Source organism: Leptinotarsa decemlineata, unplaced genomic scaffold, assembly GCF_025532065.1.
Source record: "Leptinotarsa decemlineata unplaced genomic scaffold, Ldec_3_MD MMD2_tig00000576_RagTag_RagTag, whole genome shotgun sequence".
NCBI lineage: Eukaryota > Metazoa > Arthropoda > Insecta > Coleoptera > Chrysomelidae > Leptinotarsa > Leptinotarsa decemlineata.
In genome coordinates this window covers 10,696,449-10,722,974 of record NW_027412551.1, presented here as the reverse complement: position 1 = coordinate 10,722,974, position 26,526 = coordinate 10,696,449, and the positions used below count along the sequence as shown (strand labels likewise).

General features: G+C 37.4%; 1 protein-coding gene across 1 annotated transcript in view; it reads right to left on the bottom strand.

Moving 5' to 3' along the window:
- LOC111505821 (fatty acid synthase) overlaps positions 1-26,526 on the bottom strand; it is a 76,340-nt gene that overhangs the window by 49,142 nt on the left and 672 nt on the right. Inside the window, exons 2-5 of the mRNA XM_074174424.1 lie at positions 14,685-14,833; positions 13,051-13,239; positions 6,263-6,826; positions 491-729 (exon numbers count right to left, since the gene is read on the bottom strand). Coding sequence (XP_074030525.1) covers positions 491-729; positions 6,263-6,826; positions 13,051-13,239; positions 14,685-14,820 — 1,128 coding nt within the window. The 5' untranslated portion in view covers positions 14,821-14,833. The remainder of the gene's footprint in view (positions 1-490; positions 730-6,262; positions 6,827-13,050; positions 13,240-14,684; positions 14,834-26,526) is intronic.

Here is a 26,526-nt window from a genome sequence, read left to right as displayed (position 1 = left end):
ACTTCAAAGCGTTCATTCACCCTTCGAAGCTTGAAATCAAACAGTTGTTTGGTTACAGTACTACGACGTCTAACAGGCCTCCTTATAGGTCACTGTCGGACTGTTGGAAGGCAGTATGTGTGTCGCCTCTGTTTGGAAAATGATGAAACAGCAGAGCACATACTTCGTGACTGCCCCGCTGGGGATCGAATCAGGTTTATAGAGTTCTCACCATCTGACCTGAAAGACCACTCCTTATACAAACTAATCGGCTTCGTTGAGAAGCTGGGTTCGTTTGGTCGAGTTTGAATAGGTGTGAGCCATAATAAACTCTTGCGGGTTGCGGTGAACGGCCGAATAGGCCCACTCATTTTTGACCTACCCCAACAGTTATATTCGATTGCTGTGATAGCAAATTTGATGAGACTGAGAAGTATGAATGAAACAGGTTTTCTGTAAAACAATTGGAAACAAAAAAAAGTGTGAGAGAGAAAAATTATAGTTCAATTACTTTGAGTTTGTTTTCCGAAAATCCAGGTAGTGTAGTATCCAGAGGTTCTGTGTATAAGTTAGCTGGTATAATTCTCCGCTCCATGGCCAGAATCACTTTCGTCAGGGATGATAATCCAGATGCTGTTTCAGAATGACCCATATTGGTCTTGACAGAACCAATCAGAATGGGGTTTTCTTTTGCAGTCGTTAACATTTCTGAAATTGCTTTGCATTCTTGTAGATCTCCGACAAGAGTACCTGAAAATTTGTTGTTGTAAGAAAATACATTTTTATTATAGAGGCTTGTAATCTCATGTACCTGAATCAACAATTAGGCCTCTTTGCTTACAAGATACTTTTAAGTTAGACAATCTTAACACACTTTTCTGACTGATGTTCAGTCCAATATTATTTTCGAAATGGGGGGTATAGAAAATTTAAATTGACTTCTGAGTTGAAGTAGAACAGAACAATAGCAGTGATCCCTCATAAGGACCCAATATGGAAAAGGAACTATTTTTCTTTCTACTTTCTCATCTTCATAAAAAAAGTGGAAATATTTCAAAGAAAGAAAGAAAGCAATTGGATTTTAAGTGAACTATCTACAAAAATGTGTAGATTATGCATATAAGTTACTTTCAGATACGAACTGGAATAAAAAAACCCTCTCGAAACAACTACTTCCAGAAACGTTTCAAAATGAAGTATCTGGAAAAGATAAAAGTTTTAATTACGCGCAACCTCCAATGGTGAAACCTCCAAGCTACGAATCATGTCGACTCTATAGCACCAATCTGGATAATATCACAAAATGAAGCACCCAATTCGTTCATAACATCACGACTTTATGTCACGTATGAGTTCAATGTACTCATGTCACGATGACAGTACGAGATCTGTCTTCTTCAAAATAGCCCCCTTGAGCTGTGATACAATTGTGACAGCGTTTTTTCCAATCCTCGAAGCAGATCTGATATGCATTTTTTGGGTTGTCCTTGAGCTCTTTCAGCGATTTGGTTTTTATCTCCTTAATGGTCGCAAAACACTGTCCTCTCATGGATATCTTCAACCTTATGAATAGAGAGAAGTCGCAAGGGGCCAAATCTGGTGGATACGATGGCAGAAACAGGATTACGGTGTTGTTTTCGGCAAAAAAAAATCAGCAACAAGCAGTGACAAGTTCGTGTCACCTTCATTTACATCAGGTTGGAAACTGTTCCCTCACCCTTTCAACTGAGGTTCGTCAGGAGGACGAATGATTCATAACTGAGGGGGTTTTTGGTGGCGACATAATGATCAATGACCTAGAGCTCTATGCCGCTCTGGCTCAGTGTACCCCTTCCTGACTGGGGTATTTGATGAACAAACTGTTCGTTCTAACAGACATCGTGAGCCCTCCACTCAACTGAGCGATGCGGCCTTCTGAATCGAGTGGGGTCGTCTATACCATAATCTACAGCTTCCCTAACTTATGGGTTATCATGAGTTTTCGCTGATTCGAAAACTCTCTGATTCCTCGACTGAATGGACTGCCGTATAGTTAACAGCTTCAAATCACTGCGGATGGCAGAGACCATGGAGCATTCACCAGCATCATGAGAAGTTTGTTTTGCAATCTCTTCAAAATGGAGAGATTTGACGGAGCGGTTGGTCCCCAGGCGCCTGAAGCATACATGATGAGAGGCTTGAACGTCGTGTTGTATAGTAAAACCTTATTATTGAGGTTGAGCTTCGGGTTTTTGTTAACCAGAGGATAGAGTTTAGCTATCCTCATCTGAACTCTGCTCTTGATGTAGTCAATGTGATCTGCCTAGGTGAGTCGGCGATCTACCCAAAGACCTAGGTATTTAACTTGCGTTTGCCATTCGATATCCCTGCCTGAGATCGTGACACTTGTGTCTGGAGGAACGTTACGTCTCCCCAAATCTATCGCCTGAGTCTTTTTTGGGTTCACCCGGATCTTTCAGTCAAGGTACCAGCGTTCGAAGTCGTCCAATGCGCGTTGCATGTAGACGACCGCCAATGCTCGAGCCATGGAAGAGGCTAGGAGAGCCGTGTCATCAGCGTAAATGGAAACCTTCACGTGGTCGAACCTCGGAAGGTCGCCTACGTAAAGGCTGTACAGTAGTGGAGACAGTACAGCTCTCTGAGGTACTCCAGCTTGGGTTTTCCTGACAGAAGACAGGGTACCTTTCAACTCGGACCTGAAATGTTCTGTCTTTCAGAAAGGACCTAATCCACAAGACCAGGCCCCGAGGCAGATCGAAATCGAGCATTTTGTGTAGAAGGCCGTCGTGCCAGACTTGGTCAAAGGCTTTCGAAATACCCAGGAGGACGAGATGCACTCTATTCCTGTTGTTCAGCTCTGAGATCAAATTTTCGACCAATCTCAGGGCCTGCAGCTCAGCGGAGTGTGCCCTCCTGAAGTCGAATTGTTCATCGGGTGTAACATGTCGGTCTCCAACTTCTTTTGTTGACCTTTGCAGCACAACACGTTCAGCCAACTTAGCCGTTGAGCAAAGCAGACTAATCGGACGATGGTTTTGGGAAAACAGCGGGTTCTGGCCCTGTTTCGGAATCATAACAACTACGGCATGCTTTCGTCTTCGAGGGAAGTATCTGAGTGTGATTGAGCTGTTGATTGTCCAGCAGATATCTGAAGAAGCTCTCCGGGAGCTGCTTCAACAACCTGTTGTTGATTGAATCAATTCCCGGAGCCTTCTGGGGTTTGGAGGCCTCAATGTACCCCCTCAGTTCTTCCTCCAAAGCTGAACGATTCACGTCGTCATCATTTTCCCTGAGGATGCGCCGAACCCGGGGTTTCAGCCGGATATCACGGTCAATATCATCATTCGAATCAACGTTAAGTTGAAACTGACTCTCCATTGTGTCTGCAAAGACTAAATCCCTTTCGGCGGAGGAGTAGCAGATGCCGTGCTGTTTGTGAAGAGAGGAGGGAGCGGGTTTTCTCTTCTCGAGCCTGCGGATGACTCGCCAGAGCTCGTCATCCCCAGGTTCGAGCGATTCCAAACACTCGCTCCACCTCTCGTTTCTATAGTCAGTGATGTCCTGTTTAACATGGTTGGCTACCGACCGACCGTGTATCAGAAACTCCTGATGCACAACGCCACGATAATCGAAGGAAGCAGTGAGAAAAATTAGCATTTGATCGAACTTGGCGTGCATTCTTTGGTGTTGGCTCTCCTAGGCTCTTCCAGAATAGGCTCACTTCAAAGCGTTCATTCACCCTCGGAGCTTGAAACCAAATAGCTGAACTACAGTAGGGATGAACCACGATGTCTAACAGACTTCTCAGACTTGATTGCAAAATGACTTGGAAAATACATGTATAAAAGCTACACAAGTCACTGTTTCAGGAGAAGCTCTGTAACTGTTCTGGCAAATGCAGGGGGCAACATTACATCTATATAACGTCACAGTGGCTGGAATTCTGTTTCCGTAGCAAAGCATCTATAGAATAATAATAATGATAATAATAATAATAATAATAATAATACCTTTATTTCCAACAGGTTAACACCCAATCACAGGAAATACAGAACAATGCAATTAAAACTATTTCTTAGAGATACTATAATGAAATGTTACATAGGCATAAAAATTAGTACTAATATAAAATTAATTAATAACAAATGAAATTCAAGAGAATGCAGAAACTTATAAATGGAATTTATACACATACATACGGCATATTGACTATGAACGACAAACCCGTAGCCCTTGCTGATCTCAGAGTAAGACCGTATTCCTCCGATAACATTCCAATATACTATTTAGTGAGCCATGGTGAATGTCGCACTGCAAGCTCATTCCATTCACTAAACCACACATATGGAATATTGGTGATCCAATAAGTAGATTGGTTCTTGGTGTAGGAGTGTAAAACGTAATTTCTTTACGTGACTGAAGACGAGGTACTCTAAAGAAAATTTGAGCTAGAATGTCTGGACAATCAATTTTGTTGTGCAAGACTTTAAAGAGGAATGTAATTGCCGACAGATCTCTTCGTAGTTCAAGAGAGTCGAATGAAAACATTTCAAGCAAAACATTATACTCAATTCCGCGTTCAGGATATATGCCATTACACTTGAAGAATAGATATTTCAGGAATTTCCTCTGGACAGATTCTATCATTATTTTGGCGTACTGGTAAAAAGGAGACCATATTAGGCCAGCATACTCCAATTTGCTTCTTATGAACGTATTAAACAGGATAATGAGTGTACTAGTATTCGCAAAATTGGACCAGTTTCTTATAGAGTATCCCAATGTTTTGAGGGCCGACGAGATTGTCTTTGATATATGATCCATAAAACTTAGTTTAGGATCAAATAAAACTCCCAAATCCTTTATAGAAAGGCATCTTTCAAGGACATTATTATTTATGTTGTAATCAAATTGTAAAATAGTTTGTTTTCTGGAGAACGATAGAACTTTGCATTTTGCAATGTTGACAGATAAACGGTTTTTAGAACACCATTCAGTTGCCAAATCGAGTCCAATCTGCAAGTTATGGCAGTCGTTCAAATTATTTATACGATTGTAGATCTTAAGGTCGTCAGCAAAAAGAAGATGATTGCATTTCAACAACTGAGATAGATCGTCAATGAATATTAAAAACAAAAGTGGTCCCAGGTTGGATCCTTGAGGCACACCAGAAGCTGCTTGAAATTCGACTGACCTGTACCCACCATATTCAACGTAAAGATCTCGCGCAATCAAGTAGGATGACATTAGCTTTATAAGAGGATCAGAAAGTCCCATCACATCCAGCTTTGACAGCAACATGTGATGATCGATTCTGTCGAAAGCTTTTTGAAGGTCCGTGAAAATTACATCTACTTGACTTTGGGAGTCCAAAGCTGTTGAAATAAATTGAGTTATACATACTAAATTAGATACCGTTGTCCTACCGGTCATAAAACCAAATTGCTTGTTCGATAAACAACCACTGACTTCCCTATAAATAGTCTCATATAAAATTATTTCAAATAGTTTCGCGAAGTTGCAGATTATGGCTATTGCTCTATAGTTGGATATATCATTGCGCTCACCACTCTTGAATACCGGACATATTTTTGTTTTTTTCCAAATTTCAGGGTATTGGCCCGACTTCAACATCATGTTGAATATGATAGATAAGGGTTTGGCAAGTACATAAATACAGACTTTCACAATGAAGCTTGGAATATTGTCGCAACCAGAAGTTAATTTGTTCTTCAGTTTTTTCGATGCCGTTATAATATTTTCCTCGGTTATAATAGAGATATTGATATTAGTGTTATTAATTTTAGTGTAAGAAGATGATTTGGGTAATAAAATTGAGGTTTTCGACAGAATATTGAGTTGTCCATCTTTTTCATCTGATGAAATTATGGATTCAACTCAAGGAATATTTAACGTTTCTGATCAGCAGCAACATGGAACATTTCCGGGAATTTATGTTCGAAGTAATTGTTCAAACTTTACTGTCAATTATCATTTCAATGAATGGAATTTTTTTATGATAAATAATCAATTAATAATTGACTCTGTTAGAAATAAATCCTTCAGAAAGTAATATTTCATGTTCATTTTGTCAATTATTTTCACGGTGAACAAAATCAAACATTTACGCATCAATAGGTATTCAGAAATTTTAAGTTTTTTGACAGTTGACAGTTGACAACAAGATAATTTTGTTTTATCGACGCGCCTTTTCCCCCCCCGGCTGGCGACCAAGATGAAAACGTAATTTCCATATCTAAACGGAACCATTCTAATTTCTCACCTGTTCCATGAGCCTCTAAATAGTCTAGCTTGTTGAAATCTACTCCAACCTCGTCGTACAACGATTTTAACAGGATATATTGCTCATCAGCGGAAGGATAGGTGAGTCCATCAATTTTGAAACCATCAGTATTCATTTTGGCTCCAAGCACTTTAGCATAGACCCTCCTACTGGCAGATTCCTTCTGCAGAAAAAAAGTGACTGAACTCTCAGCTCTAACATATCCGGATCTTATCTTATTGAAAGCTTTGCAAGCGCAATCGGGATTCAGCATATTGAGAGCCACAAATTCCTTCGTTTCATGTGGATGGGAAAACATTGTGGAACCACAGACCAGTGCAGAATCTACGGATCCATCAGCCAAATCTCTCACTGCGTTTGTGAAGGCGTGAGATGAACTGGAGCAGGCAGTATCGATTGAGTAACTGGGTCCTTTGAGGTCGAAATAACGGGAAATTCCGTTCGCTGCTCTGGCTAAACAAAAGTCCAAACATGTGACTCCTGGAATTGAGTCTTTCCTCAATTCTTTAGAGTAGGTGAAGGTGGATATTCCGACATAGACACCTTAAAAATGAAATTACATATGGTTATGGTGATACATAATAGTACTCGATAAAAAACTGAATACTTTTTTGACAATATTGCAAAGACCAGAGTGACCAATCGATTACAGTCCTAAATTTCTTATGAGAGATACTTGAATTTTCCTTTCATTCATGCACACAAACCACCTCGTTTCATACTTCGCATATATTGACATATCAATTGCTCATACTGTATGTAGTCTTGGAGTAGAATAGAATACGAATTTTTCTGAAAGCCAAAAAAGATTGGATAGAACATGTCAAAAAATAGTACAATACAATCAAACACATATAATAATAAGGGTAATAACTCAAGATATAAAAATAGTGCAACTACCTTTGAATGGAATTAAATATTGGAAACAGATTGCTGGTAGTTTAAACATTCATCAGTAATGTAATTGTTGTTTCTGTTGGCTTCAATCTGATGATTATTTTTGAAATTCCTTTTTGTATCACAAACACTCTATGCACATCAACACTTTGGCCAATTATGTTGTAGGCAATCTAAGAATAAAATAATGCATAGTACACATTTATCAGATACTTCTTGTCTAAATTATATTTCAATGTACACACATCGGAAAAGTCTAGGGATATTTTTAAAAACTGCAATAATTTTTTTTTTGGATCGTTTTAGGGAAAAAAAAGTTGACGGGTGATTATTAAACGAATGTAACTTACAAAAAAATTTATTGAATGGTCAAAAATACTGAGTGCGCATATAAGCAAAACTAAAAAAAAACTATGACTCTTCTTTGGCACCCCGAAAAAAAATCATAATACAAAAAAAAATTGGAATCAGTACAAAGTATGGCCTCCACGCTGGTTTATTACGGCCCTACATCTATCGTGCATCGACAAAATGACATTGTTGATGTCTTGTTGAGGTACATTTGCCCATTCAGCGATTAAAAGCTCTCTCAATTGAAACGTTGTGTGAATGTTCCCCATATGCGGAGTAATTCTTCGTTGAAGCATGTCCCACACATGCTCGATGGGATTGACGTCCGGTGATTGTGCTGGCCATGGCAATACATCAACTCCTTCGTTGGTGAGCCAGTCAGTCCCTGGACGCGCGACATGTGGACGAGCATTATCGTGCATTAGGTGGAAGTTTTCACCAACAGCACCAGCAAACGGACGGACGATAGGTAGAAGAATGGTGTCGAGGTACTGTCGAGCTGTGAGGGAGCGATTTGGAAAAATGAGATCGGTTCTGCCGCCGATCATGATTCCGCCCCATAGCATTACTGTACCACCTCTGTATGTGTGGACTTCCTGGACGTGTCTCAAACGTTCATTATTTCCAGGTCGTCTCCACAGTCTTACTCGACGAGAGTCTGGATGAAATCCAAATCTGGACTCGTCTGTAAACAAAACTGTGGCCCAATCATTTGCATCCCAGTTTTGATGTTCTTGACACCACTCTAATCTTCTACCGCGATTGCCTCTCGACAAATGTGGACATCTAAGTGGCCTTATTTTGTGGAGATCTGCTTCATGCAGTCGATTTCTGACAGTATCACGACCAATAGTTACCTGGTGCGTCTGCTGCAACACGTTAACCAAGTCAGGTGCTATGATTGTCGGTTGTCTTCTTGCGGTTTAGACCAAAAATCGGTCTTGAACTGCAGTTGTAGCGCGTCCTCGCCCTGGATGATGTTCGGCTGGACTGCCAGTTTCATGGAAATGCCGCCACAATCGACTGATAACACTTTGGGAGACCCCCAAACGGAGAGCTACATCATTTTGTCGCATGCCACCTTGAAGAAGCCCTACAGCTCTATTCATCTCAGCCAATGGTAAGTGATGGCGTTCCATGTTGAAGCACAATATTTCCAGTTCAATTGCTGAGCAAGAACTGCATAGAATGTACAAACTCGACACTTTCAGATTATTCATTTTAACCGAAAACCTACAGTTTGTAAAAAACTTGATGAAAGATTAGTTACCGTTTTTGCAGGCTTTGTTCAACCCATAGAAATCTACAGGGTGGTCGAGTGTACCAATTTAATCGAAATTAAACGACATCATGCATTTATTTTTATGATATTTAGTATGTTATAAAAATATCCCTAGACTTTTCCGAAGCATGATGAACTCAATTGAGAAAATAACTTATTTATGTGTGGAGTCCAAGCAATGAGTTCATCTAGGGTGACTCCCAGAAAATTTGTTTCATTGCTTATTTTCAGCTCATGATTATTTATGTGAATTTTGATATTTTTTTAATCGATTGAATTTGTTTTATATTCAAATAACATACATACGGTTTTATCATAATTAATAATCAGCCTGTTTCTGAAATACCATGACTCAAATAATTGTATGACAGCATGTGAAGCATTAATTGCATCATCAAGTGTTTTCCCTCTACATATAATGGACGTGTCATCAGCATATAAGAAAACTTTTCTTTGAGATATAAAATTTGTTAAATCGTTTACATGAAGAAGAAAGATCATGGGACCAAGAACACTACCTTGCGGTGTTTCTAGAAAGATGTATTTTTCCACATTATTAACTTTCACTATAAGTTTCCTGTCAGATAGATATGAAATCAATCAGTTTTGAATATTTCTTCATATTCCAAGTTTTTCCAACTTTTCTTCAACAAAAGTGATGTTTAAAGTGTCAAATGCACATGTGAGGTCAAAAAATATACCTATCACAAAATCTTTACTATTTAATCCATCATTAATAAATTGTATCAGTTCAATTGTAGCAGTTTCGGTGGAGAATTTTTCTCTAAAACCGTTTTGAGAAGGGGTTAATAAGTGGAATTTATTGAGATGGTTATTATTTATTTTCAAGGTGCTGGTGCATTCATTGGACAGAGTTTTGAAATGAGAAATGAATTTATGTTGGATTGAGGTAGAATAGTGAGTGGCAAATACGTCAGAGATGTCTTTCTCATTTTCTACAATTTGATTATAATGATTTAATATTATTTCCTTTTTGGTGTGATTTCTATTGAGTTTTGTGTTAATAATTTGCCACAAGGTCTTGTTCTTGTTTTGTGACTTCTCCATCCTGTTTTCGTAATAAGTTTTCGTTTCTTCTTCAAAATTCCTAAGATACATCTTTTTCCTAGATTTATACAGGGCTTTTATGTTGTTATCATGATAAGTTTTCCTAAGACTATTGAGATCTTCAAGTTTCCTTGATTCTTCTCTTAATGTTTGAGAAAAGGTGAAGACACGGGAGTTTATTTTTTTTTCAAGCTCAAGTTTTCTTTTAGAGAAATCAGCAAGCAGGCATAGTTGTGTGATTAACCCGAACGTTTTTTGCTACATATGTGGCGAGTACATTGTGAAGGAAGTAGAAAACCAGTTTGTGATTTTATAAAAAGGGCATAGCAAGCCTATTTTGGTGTTCATTTAGGAGATCAGGATAAATCCTGGGCTCCACATGTAGTGTGCAAAACATGTCTTGAAAACTTGCGACAGTGGACGAAAGGACAACGAAAATGTTCAAGGTTTGGTGTTTCAATGGTATGGAGGGAACCAAAAAACATTTTGACGATTGCTATTTCTGTCTTGTGAATATAAAGGGCATCAATCGTAACCATCGACATACGTGGACATATCCTAACCAATTCCACATCAGCTTGAACAGATACCCATTTCAATATTTAGCAGCCTACCTACGTTACCAGGGGATAATGTCGAAACGTTAACTGACGAACTACAGACTAATAGATTTGAGGAAGACGACAGTGATTTTGAAGGGGATTCAACACGTCCTGAGCGCTTTACTCAGGAAGAGCTAAGCGGTCTTATCAGAGATTTGAATCTTCCAAAGGATTCTTCCGAGTTGCTTGCCTCCAAACTGAAGGAAAAGAAATTTCTAGACCCAGACACCGAAATAACATACTAGCGTAATAGAGAAAAAGATCTTTTGCCTTCTTTTCTCAGCAAGATGATATGGTTTTTTGTAACAATATTATAGGACTGGTCGTATCGAAATATACACCAGATCACTGGCGTCTTTTTATCGACAGTTCCAAACGCAGTTTAAAGTGTTTCCTTCGATATAATGGCAACAAATATGGAAGTATACCAATTGGGCATTTCACAAAACTGAAAGAAGAATATCTGTGTTGATTTTAAGATGGTGAACTTTCTCCTGGGACAACAAGGTGGCTATACCAAATATCCTTGTTTCCTGTGTCTTTGGGATAGCAGGGCAAAGGACCAACACTGAAGTGGAAGAAAATGGCGTTCTAGAGATGCTTCATTTCAAGGAGAAGCTGACGTAGTTAACGAAGCATCGGTCGACCGAAAGAAAATAATATTACCTCCGTTATATATTAAACTAGGGCTGATAAAACAATTTGTTAAGGCCCTAGACCATAATCGGCCTTGTTTTGAATACTTGTCCAGCAAATTCCCTGCACTTAGTAAAGAAACCTTGAAAGCCGGAATATTTGATGGGCCTCAGATACGACACATTTTACAGAATCAATGACTGGAATTGAGTGTAATGCATGGTGCTTTTTCTGAAAATTGTGGAAAATTATCATTGCTTTCGTTTTTAGAAAGTTGAATTTCATTCCATTGGTTTTCATATATTTTTCTACTTTATCTAGAACTTTATTCATTCTGCCAACAGTTTCTTCTAAATTTACTTCAGTAGGTACAGGCCAATAAGGTATCATCTGCAAATGAGTTGATGAACTCACAGTCTGTAAATAATTAAATATCGTTCAGATAAAGAATGAATAATAGGGGACCAAGCACACTACCTTGTGGTACTTCTGTGTGATTTGTTATATATGATGAGAAATAATCGTTCACACGTACTCTCTGTTTCCTATTTGATAAATAATTACTTATCCATTCATAAACCATCCCCTCAATCCCATATCTTCTTGGCTTCTGAGGCAAAATACTTCTATCAATCGTTTCAAAATCGTTGAAACGATTGATAGAAATCGTTTGAAATCTAAAAAGACAGCTACAACATATTTACCTTTATCTGTTCCATTTGTGAATCTAGTTAATGATAACTGTAGTGCTGTTTCGCAAGAATATTTTTTTCGAAAACCAGATTGATTGCTAACCATGATTTGATTTTTGTCAATAAACTCTAATAATTGATTATATACTGGTATTTCTAAAACTTTCTCTATTGGCGGTAAAGTATTAATAGGTCTAAATTCACTTGCTTTTATAGTGTTTGTAACTTTAGTTATGGGTATAATGGTACTTATTTTTAATATTTCGGGCAATTGACCATTCTGGACCGATGTATTGGTTGATGAATGGTTTTATTACAGTGTGTTTAAATGCATCTGGAAAAATTCCTTGTTCGATCGACGTATTTATGATAAATGTTATTGGTCTTGTTATTTAATCAAAGAATTTCATTAGAGTTTCAGATTTAATATTATCCAATCCGGTAGCTTTCTCTGTTTTTGGTTTTAAAATCACTTCTCTGACTTATTTTTCGCTACACTCTTCAAGAAAAATTGAGTTGCATACTCTTTTTTTCGGCGAATTTAATATGCTTTTCATTATTTTTCGCATCAGCTAAATTGTACCCTATTTTCGTGAAATAATGAGCAAACTGTTTCGCTTTCATTTGATCATTTGATATAATGTTGCCATCTGGAGCTTTTATATGTTTGATCTCGGTTACTTTATTTTTGATTCGATTGATTTCAATGAGTTCCATATTTTTTTTTAATCATTCTTGTGCTTATCTATTTCATTCTTACGAAACGTTATTTTTGCCCTATCTATCATTTTGTTGAGTTTATTCCGATATTTTTTATACTGAATTTTAGAGTTTTCATCATTAGGTTTATTTTGCATTGCCTTATGGAGTTTGTTTTTGGTTTCTATCGACCTGATCAAATTTTTGTGTGCATTTTTCGGTTATTTCAGAGAATCTTTTTATGAATTTATTTGTTGTCCTTTCGATATTCATATATGTATAAACAAACCATTTGCCAAGTTTCATATTGTAGCTCTGTATGCTTTTCTTTCTCATTTAAATAATATTTGTAATTTATTGCTGAATTGTTTTTATTCTCAAGTTCCGCCACATAATGCCGTGAATAGGTATTTCAAACGAATAAAGAATTTCGATGATTTCTCACACATTTAATTCTAATCAAAGATCCGTTAGTTTTCATGTTTCTATTTCTCATATATCAAGGGAACATTTATAAATTGGAACTAATTCAATACGAACCTGTAAGACTGCCTTTCAATTCATTTGGGTTATATCCAGCGTCAATAATAGCTTCAAAGGTTGTTTCGAGTAGACTTTTGGACCGGACATCAATAGATCGTGACTCTTCTGAACTCAAACCAAAAAAAGCTGCATCGAATTTGTAGTTGTCTGGAATTTGTCCTGATCTCTTGGGCATTCCTGGGTACACTGTAAAACATTAATGTACCGTTACAAAGACTTGGAGTTTGATTTCAACAGCAGAAAACAACAACTCCCTTTTATGATTTTATAATTTCCTAGTTATTAGACATAAAATACGTAGTCATTTTCACAATATGAAAACTAACGTTTCCATAGCATTTGCGTTATCTTCAGGACATGAATAATGGAAAAATGAGATTTGTTATACATTTCAAGAAATATTTTTGACAAATATTCTTTCCTTTGCACGTTCCCAAACTCTATATCTGAGTATGACATCCATATAAAACAAATAATTATTTTAGATCAATATTATTTGTGATTCGTAGATCTGAAAAGGAGCTATGAGACATGTAAGGAAGAAGATGATTTAGCAAATTATGAATATAACGAAAAACATAATCACAAAAAACAGTAACAGCATTATAAGCCAAAGCAGAGCATCGCGGATGTTCATAACAAAAAAGATCATGCAAAAAAAGAACAAAAAAAAACATGAAAAATGTATGGGGATACGGAATGACTGTATTGCCTGTATTTGGATTACATCAGGTACTATTCTTTGTGTTAAATCTTCTTCAGGTTCATTGCTTCTAGGAGTGTATATTGATTTGTTTAATATACTGAATGTTATTTTTGAATGTTGTGTTTTGATTTGTACTTGTTCCTCGATAAGTGATTTTTGACTGTTACATTTAAGTTTTCCCAAATGTCCATGCGGTTTCCCTTATTGACTTGTTTTATGAGTTTTAAGTTCTCTGGTGGGGGAAAGTTATGTTTGTTTTGTATGGCGTGTGTTGCGAGGTTTGATTCATATACTATTGGGTTTATTTATGAATGAAGCAAATTCTGGACAGCAGATGTATTGAATCTTGCAATATTGTTAGGTATTTTATAAAAAACGCATTTTCATAAAAAGTACAAACTTCAACCTTGATAAAGCACGGGTTAACCTTCTCCAGTTGAGCTGAACCTTCATCAATCTCATTTCTTAGCCAATTAACAGCTTCTAGGAATGTCCCCTCAAAAAAAATTTAGCATTGTTTTTTTGTGTAGCGTTCATAATTGAATGTATCTACAGGTTGAAAATTGGCCCGAATTCAAAACATCAAACGAAGATGAGCTCTGCATTAGATATAATTTTCAAGATTATGTATGGACAAAATCTATTTCCAAGTTTTTCATTGTGTGTGAACATTTAAGATAGGTGATATAAGTAGTAGTATAAAATAGTGATGGAAATGGTTCATTTTACGTGTTTTTACTACCAAAAGTGGGTTCCTAAAATTGACGATTTTTCAACAGCGGAAGCGGAAGTTTGATAGATCGTCGACCTCAAGGCATGAAAATCTACCCGATAACCATGGTATCTACATGAAAAACTATACTATATCGAATGATTCACATACCACATCAGTTGCTTCGACGCTTGATTATCAAAAAGTACTCACCTACATTAAACGTCTCATCGTTATCTGTTATCATATTCTTTCCTTCGAATAGTGCCTTTTCGAACTCTTCCACATTTCTGCTATCTGGATAACGACCGGATATACCAGATATAACAATATTGTCTTCAAACTCCATTGCAGCTCCAAACCTAAATCAAATTATTCAAAATGGAGTAGAACTGACTGATTTGATAAACATACACTTTCACGGTTAACGATTAATGACAGCGAAATCCAGGCTAGTAGGCTATAGTCGAATGGAATCTGAAGTACCATCAGTTTCGTCTGTTACTGCGGCAGACATCATCAGTGACCGGCAGTTGTTAGAACTGGGAGTCCTCGCAGTCAACACATATATCACTGATGATATCTGCCGCACTAGCAAACGAAACGTTTGGTGCTTCAGGTTCAACAATGGCCTAGAATCCCAGATAATAATAATAATAATAATAATTAACCATATATATGTGTATGAAATCTAACAACAAAGTAATAGTATGGTTAATCATCAGCCATTCTTGGAATTTTCCAACAAGATCCTGCATTAGCTGTGAATGCAGTTATTTTTGATATCATTGACTTCATACATGCTAATCGAGAAAAAAATCACTAATTCACAAATAATCAATTGAAAATAAATATTTGTAGAAATTTTGTAATTTCCTGGTACAGTTAACATTATGAAACATTCAAGGGAGAAAAGTTCAAGATGAAGCAACGGCATCTGCAACAGTTCGAAAACGCCAATGACTGATACAGAGTGTTTTCAAAATGATAAAAATTGAATTGAAGGGGTTATATTTTTAGGAGTGAATAATTTTGATAGATCATGCAAAGAAGTAACTTTTAGACATGATCATTGCATGATTTACACATCCATGTATAGAGTTACTCATTTTCAAATTAATAACTTTCTTCCTTTCTTTGAAAGATTCCCTCATCCTTTTTTTGTATCAAGATGGAGTAGTAGAAAGCCAAAAACTTTCTTTCCCAAAAAGATAAAAATTGATATTCAAAGACTATCAAAATTTATTTCATTTCAACGGAACTCCATCTCTTCAAGATGAATTTCATTAGTTCGGACTTCCATTGTCTGATATTATATAGAATGATTTGAAATCCCTCAAAGAACTACAGAAGGAGAATTGAAAATGAATAGCTGAAAATAACAATTATATTATGTATTATGTATTATTTAAGCAAAAAAACCTGAAACGAAATAATAGTGAAATTAAATACGATGGAACAATTGAACATCCATCTCTTCATTTCTCATCACAATCAATATTGATACTTGAAATAATTTTTACCCATTAGATTGATTGGAAAGTTTTGTCCGATTCAATGTCATGTTTTTTTGTAGCTTCATATCCCGATGAATATTTATTTTACTGTGTCGTGGTATACAGTGTGTAACAACGAAAACTTAACAGAGCCGTATTTGAATATAATTAGTGAGATTTTTAAAAACTTAAAAGCTCGGACACATCGATTTCTAATTGAAGGGGGACACCTTTCAGACTAATTAGATTTTTTGTAGTACGCACCCACTCGGAGGGGTGCGTCCGACGACCCTTATTTAGATAGGGAAAGTAGGTCGAGTGGCACCTTGTTTTAAAGGTCTTTTGAATACCTTTACATCTCTGTTAAAAGAAAATTTTTGTAACGATTAGTTTTCGAGATAATTTGAAGATTTAAAGGTATTTTTATTGCTTATTATGACAACCTGCTAATGCGTGTCCATTTGATTTCGTAAAAAAGTGAAAATTATTTGTTTATTACGAGGATATTTTTTCGGGGGATCCGGTTGGTTACCACCCTTACATTTTAGGTAAATTGAGTGGCACCCCCTTATGAAGGTTGCCTTTTGACGTGGATATTTTATGCTTCTGATAAAAAAGTGAATCATACTAAAAACTTACCTACACAACGAATACAACCTGCTGATTTCCTTGAATGCTGATGACACAGAAGAGTTTAAAAAACTGTTTTAGGGTTAATGAATCCCAATAATTGTTTTTAAAGCACACACAAAAAAAGTAACACCTAATAAGGGTAACTCACATAGGAAATTTAGAGTAAATGTTCAAAATGTGCGTCATATTACTCCATGCAACAATAAAGATTTTGTTCGAATTTTGCTCTTACATTATTCAACATCTCAGGAGTTATAGCTCGGCATTCATCAATAATTCTACGACGTAATTCATCCAAATTGGCTGGCTTTGTAGCATAAACTTAAGACTCCAAATATCCCCACAAGAAGTAGTCCAGTGGTGTTAAATCTGGTGATCGTGCTGGCCATTCAATTGGACCTCTTCTGCCAATCCATTGTCCTTCTAAATGATTATTCAAAAAATTCCGAACCTGCTGGGCATAATGGGGTGGTGCACCGTCTTGTTGAAAATGGATAAATTCATCTTGACATCTTGGATCCTGTTCAATTATTTCAACTATACGAGGTTGTATTGCCTCTTCAAGGAGTTGTAAATAAGAATCACCCGTTAAATTTCCATCAATGAAAAATGGACCTATAATATGATTGCCTAATATTCCGGCCCAGACATTCAACTTTTGGGGATGTTGGGTTTGTATTTCTGTATTGTCTTGGGTTTTCATCCGATCAATAACGGCAATTGTGACGGTTCACGCAACCATTTAAATTAAATGAGCTTTCGTCCGAAAAACAGATGTTATAAAGCAGCTCGGGATTTTGTATCAATCTCTCACTCATGCCCTCACAAAACTCCTGTCTTTGGTCAAAATCATCCTCATCGAGTTCATGAACAAGTTTAATTTTGTAAGGATGGAATTTGTGGTTTTTAAGGATTCTCCATGCGCTCATATGGCTTATTCCAGCCATTGCTGATAAACCTCTGGTACTTAACCTGGGATTGGCGATGGCAATCACTCCAATCGCATTATTGTCATTCACTACTCTTCTCTGAACATTTCTTTTCTTATTTAAAACCGAACTTATCTCCCTGAATTTTGTGACCAAATCCAGAACGTGATTTCTGCTCAGGTGTTTACCAGGGCTTTGCTCGTTGAATAAAATTGATGTTCTATTAGCATTTTGGTCGTTGCCAAAAAATAAAGCAATAACTGAAACCCTTCCAGCAGTAATGTAAGGCATTTTTAAACAAATAACAATACACGATAATCGAACGATGTACTAATGAAAACTGGAAGAAGAGGAGTGAGTATTGATTTTAAAAAAGGGATTTTATTCAACGAAGAACTGATAAGAACTGCTCGAAATTTTTTTTATTTAGGCATACAAATTACCAAGTGGTCTGTCTAATGTATTATTCACATGGCAGTTTTAACTTCAAATTAACTCGAAAACTAATCGTTACAAAAATTTTCTTTCAACAGAGTTGTGAAGGTATTCGAAAGACCTTCAAAACAGGGTGCCACTCGACCTACTTTTCCTATCTAAATATGGGTCGTCGGACGCACCCCTCCGAGGGGATGCGTACTAAAAAAAATCTGATTAGTCTGAAAGGTGCTTCCTTTAATTAGAAATAGACGTGTCCGGGTTTATTTTTGAAATCTCATTTATTAGATTCAAAAACGGCTCTGTTAAGTTTTCGTTGTTACACACTGTATACTGATCGATAGAGAATTTTGTACTCTATACATTGACGCTGTTAATTTTTTTCCAAATTTCAATTTTTGTCTCTTCTCAGCTCAATTTTCCTCTACGAATTCGATTTGATTCAAAGCGCTACCAAAACAGCATGAAAAATCAACCAGGCATTTAGCGAATATTGAACGCTTTGTTCGAAGTTGATTTGCGAAATTTCGTTCCGGAGATTTTAGCTTCAAAGATGAGCCCTGAAGTGGTCAACCCAGAGTGATCCAGGACGATGATTTAACCCTGGAGGAGACTGAACTATGACAAACAGTACGTGGGAAGAAGAAAGAACTGGGCGTCAGATCCCATTCGGTGGGTGCTGCAAGTAGCTTCATCGGACCAGAACCTGTCATTGGGATCGCTCTAGGCTTTGCCAAACAAACATTGAACACCTGTTTGTCAGACCAATGATCACTTATGGTGCAATTGACTGGTGACGGCCCAGGCGAAGCTCTCTGATATACAGAGACAAGCTTGTCTGGCCATCAGTGGTGCCGTCAGTACCACACCGTCAGCGGCCATGGAGATCTTAGATCTACCTCATCTCGACATTTTTCTGGGGAGAGAGGATAGATGGACTGCATATAGACTTGTGTATATTGCCCATTACACAAATCAATTCAATGCAGAGTGTAACAGACTGTTGGTTCACACTGGAAGTCCAGCATTCTGGAAATGATCCCAGAATTTATGCCTTCAAGTGTCAACTACGAACTGCCTTATGAAGTACTGTTATCGAGTAGAGGGGGCTGAATTCTCCGAGAGAAGACAGTTGTTGGTTCACGAATGGATCGAAAACACCTTCCAGTTCTGGTGAAGGTGGACAGGACAAGACAGAAATATCAACCTGCCTAGAAACTTTTGCTACTGTATTTCAAGCGGAAATTTACGCTTTTGAATTGTGTGCGGAGAGATTGCAAGAATCCAACCCCACTCAAGTCAATAAAAATATTCTCGGACAGTCAAGTGGCGTTGAAAGCTCTTGGCTCCTATCGAGAAACGACTAAATTGCCAAAAACGACTCTCCCCGATAGGAAGACTTAACAGATTATCTCTGGTCTGGATTTTTGGCCATACTGGTCTGAAAGGCAGACTCCCTTGCTAAGAAGGGTGCTGCAAGCAGCTTCATCGGACCAGAATTTGTCATTGGCATCGCTTTAAGCTTTGCCAAACAAAGATTGAACACCTGGATGGCAAGAAGATTTATAGACTTCTGGCAAAATCTTCCAGGATTGGCGGACTCCAAAGCGTTCATTCACTTTTCGAAACTTGATACCAAACAGTTGTCGGACTGCAGTAGGGATGAACTACGATGTCTAACAGGCCTTTTTACAGGTCACTGTCATTTGAATCCTTATATGAGACTCGGACTGTCCGAAGATAGTGTGTGTCGCCTCTGTTTGGAAAATGATGAAACAGCAGAGCAAATACTTTGTGCCTGCCCTGCTGGAGATCGAATCAGGTTTTTAGAGTTCGGCAGAGCCGTACTCTCACTATCTGACCATACACACTAACCAGCTTCGTTAAGAAGCTGGGTTTATTTGGTATGTGCCTGCAGCAGGGCCCCGCTGGGGTCCAAATGAGGTTTTTAGAGTTCGGCAGAGCCGTACTCTTACCATCTGATCTGAAAGACCACTCACCATACAAACTAATCGGCTTCTTCAAGAACCTGGGTTCATTTGGTCGAGTGTGGATAGGTGTGAGTCACAATAAACCTTCGCGGATTGCGTTGGAGGGTCGAATAGATCCACTCACTTTGGACCTAACCTAACCATTTGGTTTTTGATTGTTTGAAACTTATTGTTAAAGTGAAATAGGTCGAAAAGTGGTCTGCTTTTCTCTGATTTTGCGCAACCATAACGGTACTTCATTGGATTGGATCGTCAAGCGTGATGAGAATTAGATCATCTACGACAACAGGAGACTCTCACTACAGTGATTGGACACCGATGAGCCACCCAGGTTTTTCTCAGAGACAAAAACTCACCAAAAAAGAGCATGGGTACTTTATGGTGAGCAGCGGCTGGTGTGACTTACTATAATTGTCTGCAAAACGAGCCAAACCATCACAGCAGTATCCTTATTAAATATTCGAAATTCACCTACTCGGTAACTGAATACGTCGAATGTAGGACGAAATATGGATCAGAAACTATGAAAGTACTCAACAAACTCAAATATATTCAAAAAACGTTCAATACAATTGACTCATCAATCATATATCAATGGCAGTTATTTGACAACTCTTGGAGAGAATACAATGTGTATGAAAAAAATTTATAACAAATTCAGAAAATGAACTATCTGCGACATACTTTCACCTTGAGTTGTGGAACCTTGTTCACCAACAACTCATATTGCTACGAAAAAAATCTTTGAACAAGTTCAACTTTTCTACCATATCTAGTAGTTATCGGAAGTGGTTCAGGTTTTTTCTTTGTTTTCTTCAGATTCTTTACTTTCGGTCTCTCTTGTAGAAACTGCTCGGCCTGATATCTGAGTTAAGTCCAAATCATCAGCACAATTCATCTCCAAAGGACATACTCGTTGTAGAGGCCTGAGTACTATTCCCTTCGTTGTCTTCAGTTTGACCAGACGTGTTTCATTATCCCTCCCAGGTATCAGCTCTTGAACATACACCAAAGGCCATTTCATCCTTTTGGTATTGTCGGTTACCATCAGAACGACTTTACCAATTTTGATTTCTCTCTATTTTCGTTTTTCCGATGACAATTTCAGCTGACCGAAATATTCATTTCTAAACCTCCTACTAAGATCATCTTTCAGCTTCAGCCTGTATCTCAGATTTTTTCTCAGATCTGAACTCTCCACCGCGTCCAAATCCGGAACTTCGCACTCTGAAATATCCTTGTGGAACATAGCACGAGTCAAAGGAAACGCAAAAAGTCTCTTTCTTTGGGATTCAAGCTTATCTGCAAGAAAGCTTTCTTTACGTCAGCTATGAAAATGGTGAAAAATGAAATCTCATCAATAGAGACGGTAATAATTCAATGAGATTGATACCCTTTTCTAGGCACTGGTTTGAGGATGGCTGATTTTTCTGTCGAGAAGAGGCATCGAAAACAGGTCGGATTTTTGTAGTCGCGCTTTTTTCTTTTAACACGATGTGGTAGATAATGCCCTTCTTCGAGTGGGTCCGACTCGGGTACCTCTTCAATGATACCCTCGGTTTCCCATTCTATGAAAATCTGACCATATTGATCACGTGAACGTAACTGAATCAAGTTTCTTCAGCAAGGATTCTAATCGTCTTCTGGCTGTTTCATAATTACTCGGTGAAGGAGAGTGATCTTTGAGCCAAGACAGACAAACTTCGTATCTGCCATCTTTGTTTTTCAAGAATCAAGACATGACAAATTCTTCGATTTCTTTCTGTGTCCTCTTTTCTGACGGATCAGAAATCTCAAGCACATCCAATGACCATAAGTCAGTAATCGATTCGTATTTGGAAAACATGAACATCACTATCGATGATTTCGGAGTTTCTTCATGGTTTTTTTTGAGTTTTCCCATCAGGGTCCAACCTAATAGAGTTTCAATTGCTACTAGGCCACATTCCAACTCATATCGGTTACCAGTGAATAACTTTCCAGCTATATCAGCAACAATCAAAATATCCATTGGCCCTTCTCTGACATCAGTGATTTCGATGCCAACAGACTGCAATTTATTCATCCAAGAACCTTTACGAATATAGTTCACATTACTGCATATGATTGTTTGATCAAGGGCTTCAAAATTGCAAGCATATTTATTCTTCAAGTCACTCAATTTCATGCGATAACAATTATGTTTGACAACATAACAATATGAACTGTTTGATAGACTGTTTTCTACACTCGTACTCATAACACTTGCTTTTGAGTCTGAATCTTCGGACTTAGGGCACATGATGACAGCAAAGAGTGTAAGTTATGGACACACGACATTTTTAGGAAATATGTCCATAATTCAAGCAGATATAACAGCAGGTCTTTCCAAGAAGTTTCTTCTTGCGATCAAATAATGTCCACTTTTTTGCTTCGGTGCAGAGTTCGCTTGTATGATTTCCACTACAGAAATTACATTTTTTGTGTAGTTTGTTATTTATCAATCCAGTTGCGGTTGGTAGAGAAGAATGATGTTTTTGGGAATCATTTTTCTTCTTGAATTTACTTTGAATGCCGAATCCAGACGTAGCTAAAGTAATTCTTTCCTCATTCTCGACTTCTTTCCTGAGAAAATTCATCAACTAGTCTAGGCGATCTTTGAATGTAGAGTCACTGTCGTAAAGACTGCTTCGTTGTCATACTCGTATAAGGTCTTCCGGGAGACAAGACTCCACTTAAGGATATAATATGGCTGCCCAAGTATCTGAAGTTACATCGAGGGTCTCTAAAGCACACAATTGGGATTCCATTTTGTCATAAAGGATGCTGAGGTTATTTTGAGTCGACAAATTGTTCAGTATTATTTTCATAGTTTCCGATTCATATTTGGTCCTACATTTGACGTATTCAGTCACCGGGTAGGTGAATTTCGAATAGTCAACAGTCCTATTGTGAGGAAATCCTGTTCCATGACAACGCCAGTTCACACGTTTCACAAATTATCGTACCAAAATCAAACGAATTGAGCATCTAAGTTCTGCATCACCCGCCATACTTCCCAGACCTCTAGCCAACCGACTACCACGTGTACAACCTTCGCCAATCAGGACCAGGCGAAAACGGCCTCCGTTGACTTCACTGAATTCTGGTCACCCAATTTCCATGCTGACGGAATTAATCTACTTGTGTTACGATGGCAAAAGTGCAATGATTCAAATGATGCTAATTTTGATTGAAATGAATGAGTATTCACTGACATATTACAGTTTGAAGTAGACTCATTAAAACGGACAAAACTTTTGAAATAATCTAATACATTCCTCATACCTACACTGTATATTTTTTCTTTCAATCACTTCGTATACAACAGCTCAGAGGGATTTGCTAGTTCGAATAGAAGTTAGATATGCAAAAAATGTATGAACTCTGTGACCTCCAGTAAGATCCAATTCAAAAATGCAAATGTTTTCAAACCACATAATGAATACGATGTGGATAAATGAATAAGTAATTTTCTAATAAAACTGCACTAGCCGATTCAATCATTTCTTCTGGTTGCTTACTGAATCTTTCTTGTGCCTGGTGGTGGAAAGTTGATGCAGTTTAGTTTGATAATTAGATTAGCTTTGATTCATGAATTCATCTATCGATTCTTCAAAAAATTCGTGGATACACTATACATATGTTAGATCAAATTCATCTTCTCTACCGAAGTAATCGAATGATACTTATTTTCGCAGTGTTTGAGTCGAAGGAATTTGGATTACAGGCTCACTGTGACTTGATTCAGAAAATTATCAAGGGAATTAGAAACTAGCGAACCGCCCCGGCACCGCACGGGCGCAATGCTATTAGTAAATATACATATGAACGCGTGCGACCTCTGTCGATCATAAAGTGCTATAGAGCGAAGGGCAGCTTTCAACGCGTACCGCCGCAACCCTGCATTTCAAAATTGTAATATTTTCGAAAATATTCATTTAAATTACAAGCTATTAGAAGCCATATTGATATACAGGGCTATTCAAATTCTTTTCTGTACATGGGGATCTCGTAAACCATAAGAGATTGACTGTCGGTTAAATTGCGTAATAAAGACCAAATTCAACGCCCGAACCTCAGTGAACAATGACTGCATGAATATTATAATAGTGGTCTGCTAGGTTAAAATGTTCATCTATTTCGAACCTTCCAAAGAGTTTCTTGCTTCCGTTAGAGGTTGAGTCTTGTTTGAAAATCATCAGTGTTATTATTAGATTGACTGGAGCCTCAGCTATACTTGTTTCCTTATAACAGTCAGTTAGTTTGGCGCATGTTTGACAATACAGTCGATCATCACCTGTTAAAAATTCCATTTTCAGATGATTCAACAATAAGCTTTGCACGGACTGGTTATTAGTCGTATTAGGAAAAGCTAGATGAAGTTCCAGAAATTCACATAAGTTTTCAGTACTTCTTGAACATTTACCACAAAGTAACAAGTGAGGATTTTTCCACTCTATCTATTTAAAAAAACTGCATTAAAATCCGCTGCGAGTTTTAAAGTGCTAAGCATGGATGAACACAGACAGCGGAAAGTGACTTTGTTCTATACTAAGTATCGAAGAGCAGAATCGTCAATATATCTGAGGAAGCTGGCAAAGTAACTGACGCTCTCAATGTTTCTTTGGAAGTGGTCGGATTATTCGATTTGATTTGTGATATATCCATATAGTGCTTCCTGGAGGTGACTAGGGCCCAAAAATAATGCATCAAAGATCCAAGTCCAGACAGTGCTCTTCCAACAAAGGTATCATTATTGATGCTGGGTCTGAACCACAAATGTTTTGTTGGACTCAATTATCCTCAAAGAACAGGCTTGAGTGTAAGGAGCCTCTGTAAGGAGATTCCATTCATGGAATCGAAAGGTGACTATATCCACGAATATCTGTGATAAACGGCGGTTCATTGAAGCCAAGTTTCGAAATCAACCATCGACCGAGAATCATCGTCTTTGCACCTTTCACCGCAAGGCAACTAGTTGAAACCGAGGTCAAAAAACAAAGAAAACCATGATTGTATTGTTGGAACTGTTTTAAAGAAAAGTAGTTACAAAAACTGAAATATCGACCAAAAACTATACACCTGAGGGAATCAGTTAGCTAGAATACTCGGGAATCAGAGGCAATGAAAGAGATGATGAGTGAGATAGACACCAATCATCATTTCCGTCAACTTTTATGAACCATCTGTGGAGGTAGCAAAATCTTCGGTACAGAACCAGATCAGGAATAGCATCGATAAAAAACTAGGGTTAGACTGGGTTCACATACGGAGGAACCTCCTTTAAAGAACCGCCCGAGAAGAAAAAGCTGTAGAACTGCTTCAAAAAAAGTAGGGATTAGCTCAGAACAATTACTGAAAATTCCAAAAACTTCAAAAACAAACCTTACGATTTGATCTTCACATACTTAAGGTGTAGTTTTTGAAATCTTCATCAAGTAACGGCCGAATCAATCAGAAAAACACAGGAAATTCACTGGATGCATTCCACTGAGAGGATACCTGAACAGAATAGAACTGTTCAACGAAGTCCATAGCTGCAACAAAAGAACCGACAGTTTCTCAAATTTGACGCGAATTTGAGGCATAGGATTACTGAAGGCAAAAAAACCATGAACAGCCCAAGTATCTCCAGTAAAATATGGTATTCAACAAGGAACCTGTATCAACTAGAAGAAAATAGATGAAGAAATGAAAAAGTAAGACAGCTACAAAGAACAAGAAGAACCAATAAGGACTTTCAACAAAACACTTCAAGTATATGAGCAAACCTTAACCTCTTTGGGGTAGGCATGTTTCCAAATAATTTTCAACGATACATCTATTTCCTAATGTATGGGTTTCCTATTGCTAAGATAAATAAATCCAGATATTTAAACTTTGGAAATGAAGGCATTTGACAGAGTAAACCACAATTTTTGTTGCATAAACTAAACGCATTGGGTATTCAAGAAAACATTTTGGAATGAATTGAAAATTATCTAGTCGCAGAGTACAATTTGTAAAATATGATAATTCAGTATCTTCTTCAATCACAGTTTCATCGAGTGTACCACAGGGTTCTCATTTAGGGCCATTGCTTCTCAACCTATTTGTAAATGACTTGAAAGATGTTATTCTTTATAGTGAATTTCTTTTGTTTGCTGAGGACCTGGAGATGTTTAAAGTTATTCATGACTCAACTGACACAAAATTATTACAGTAAAATTTTTTCTAACTTTGTTCGCTGGTGTGATATAAATCTACTGCAATTGAATATAGACAAATGTCAAAAATTTACTTTTTCGGAACAAAAATCACATTAAGTGGCCATATGAAATCAATCAATCAGAACAGACAACAACAAACACAATCAGAGATTTAGGAATCACTCTCGACCCAAAAATGTCATTTATTGCAAATATTACTTCTAAAGCGTTAAAAATGTTAGGTTTCATTCTTAGATGCAAATGAATTATCGCTCACTTCAATGAAAATCATATATTGCTCAATTGTTAGATCAATAATCGAATACAATTTCACAATTTAATGCCCTTCATATCATGTGGAT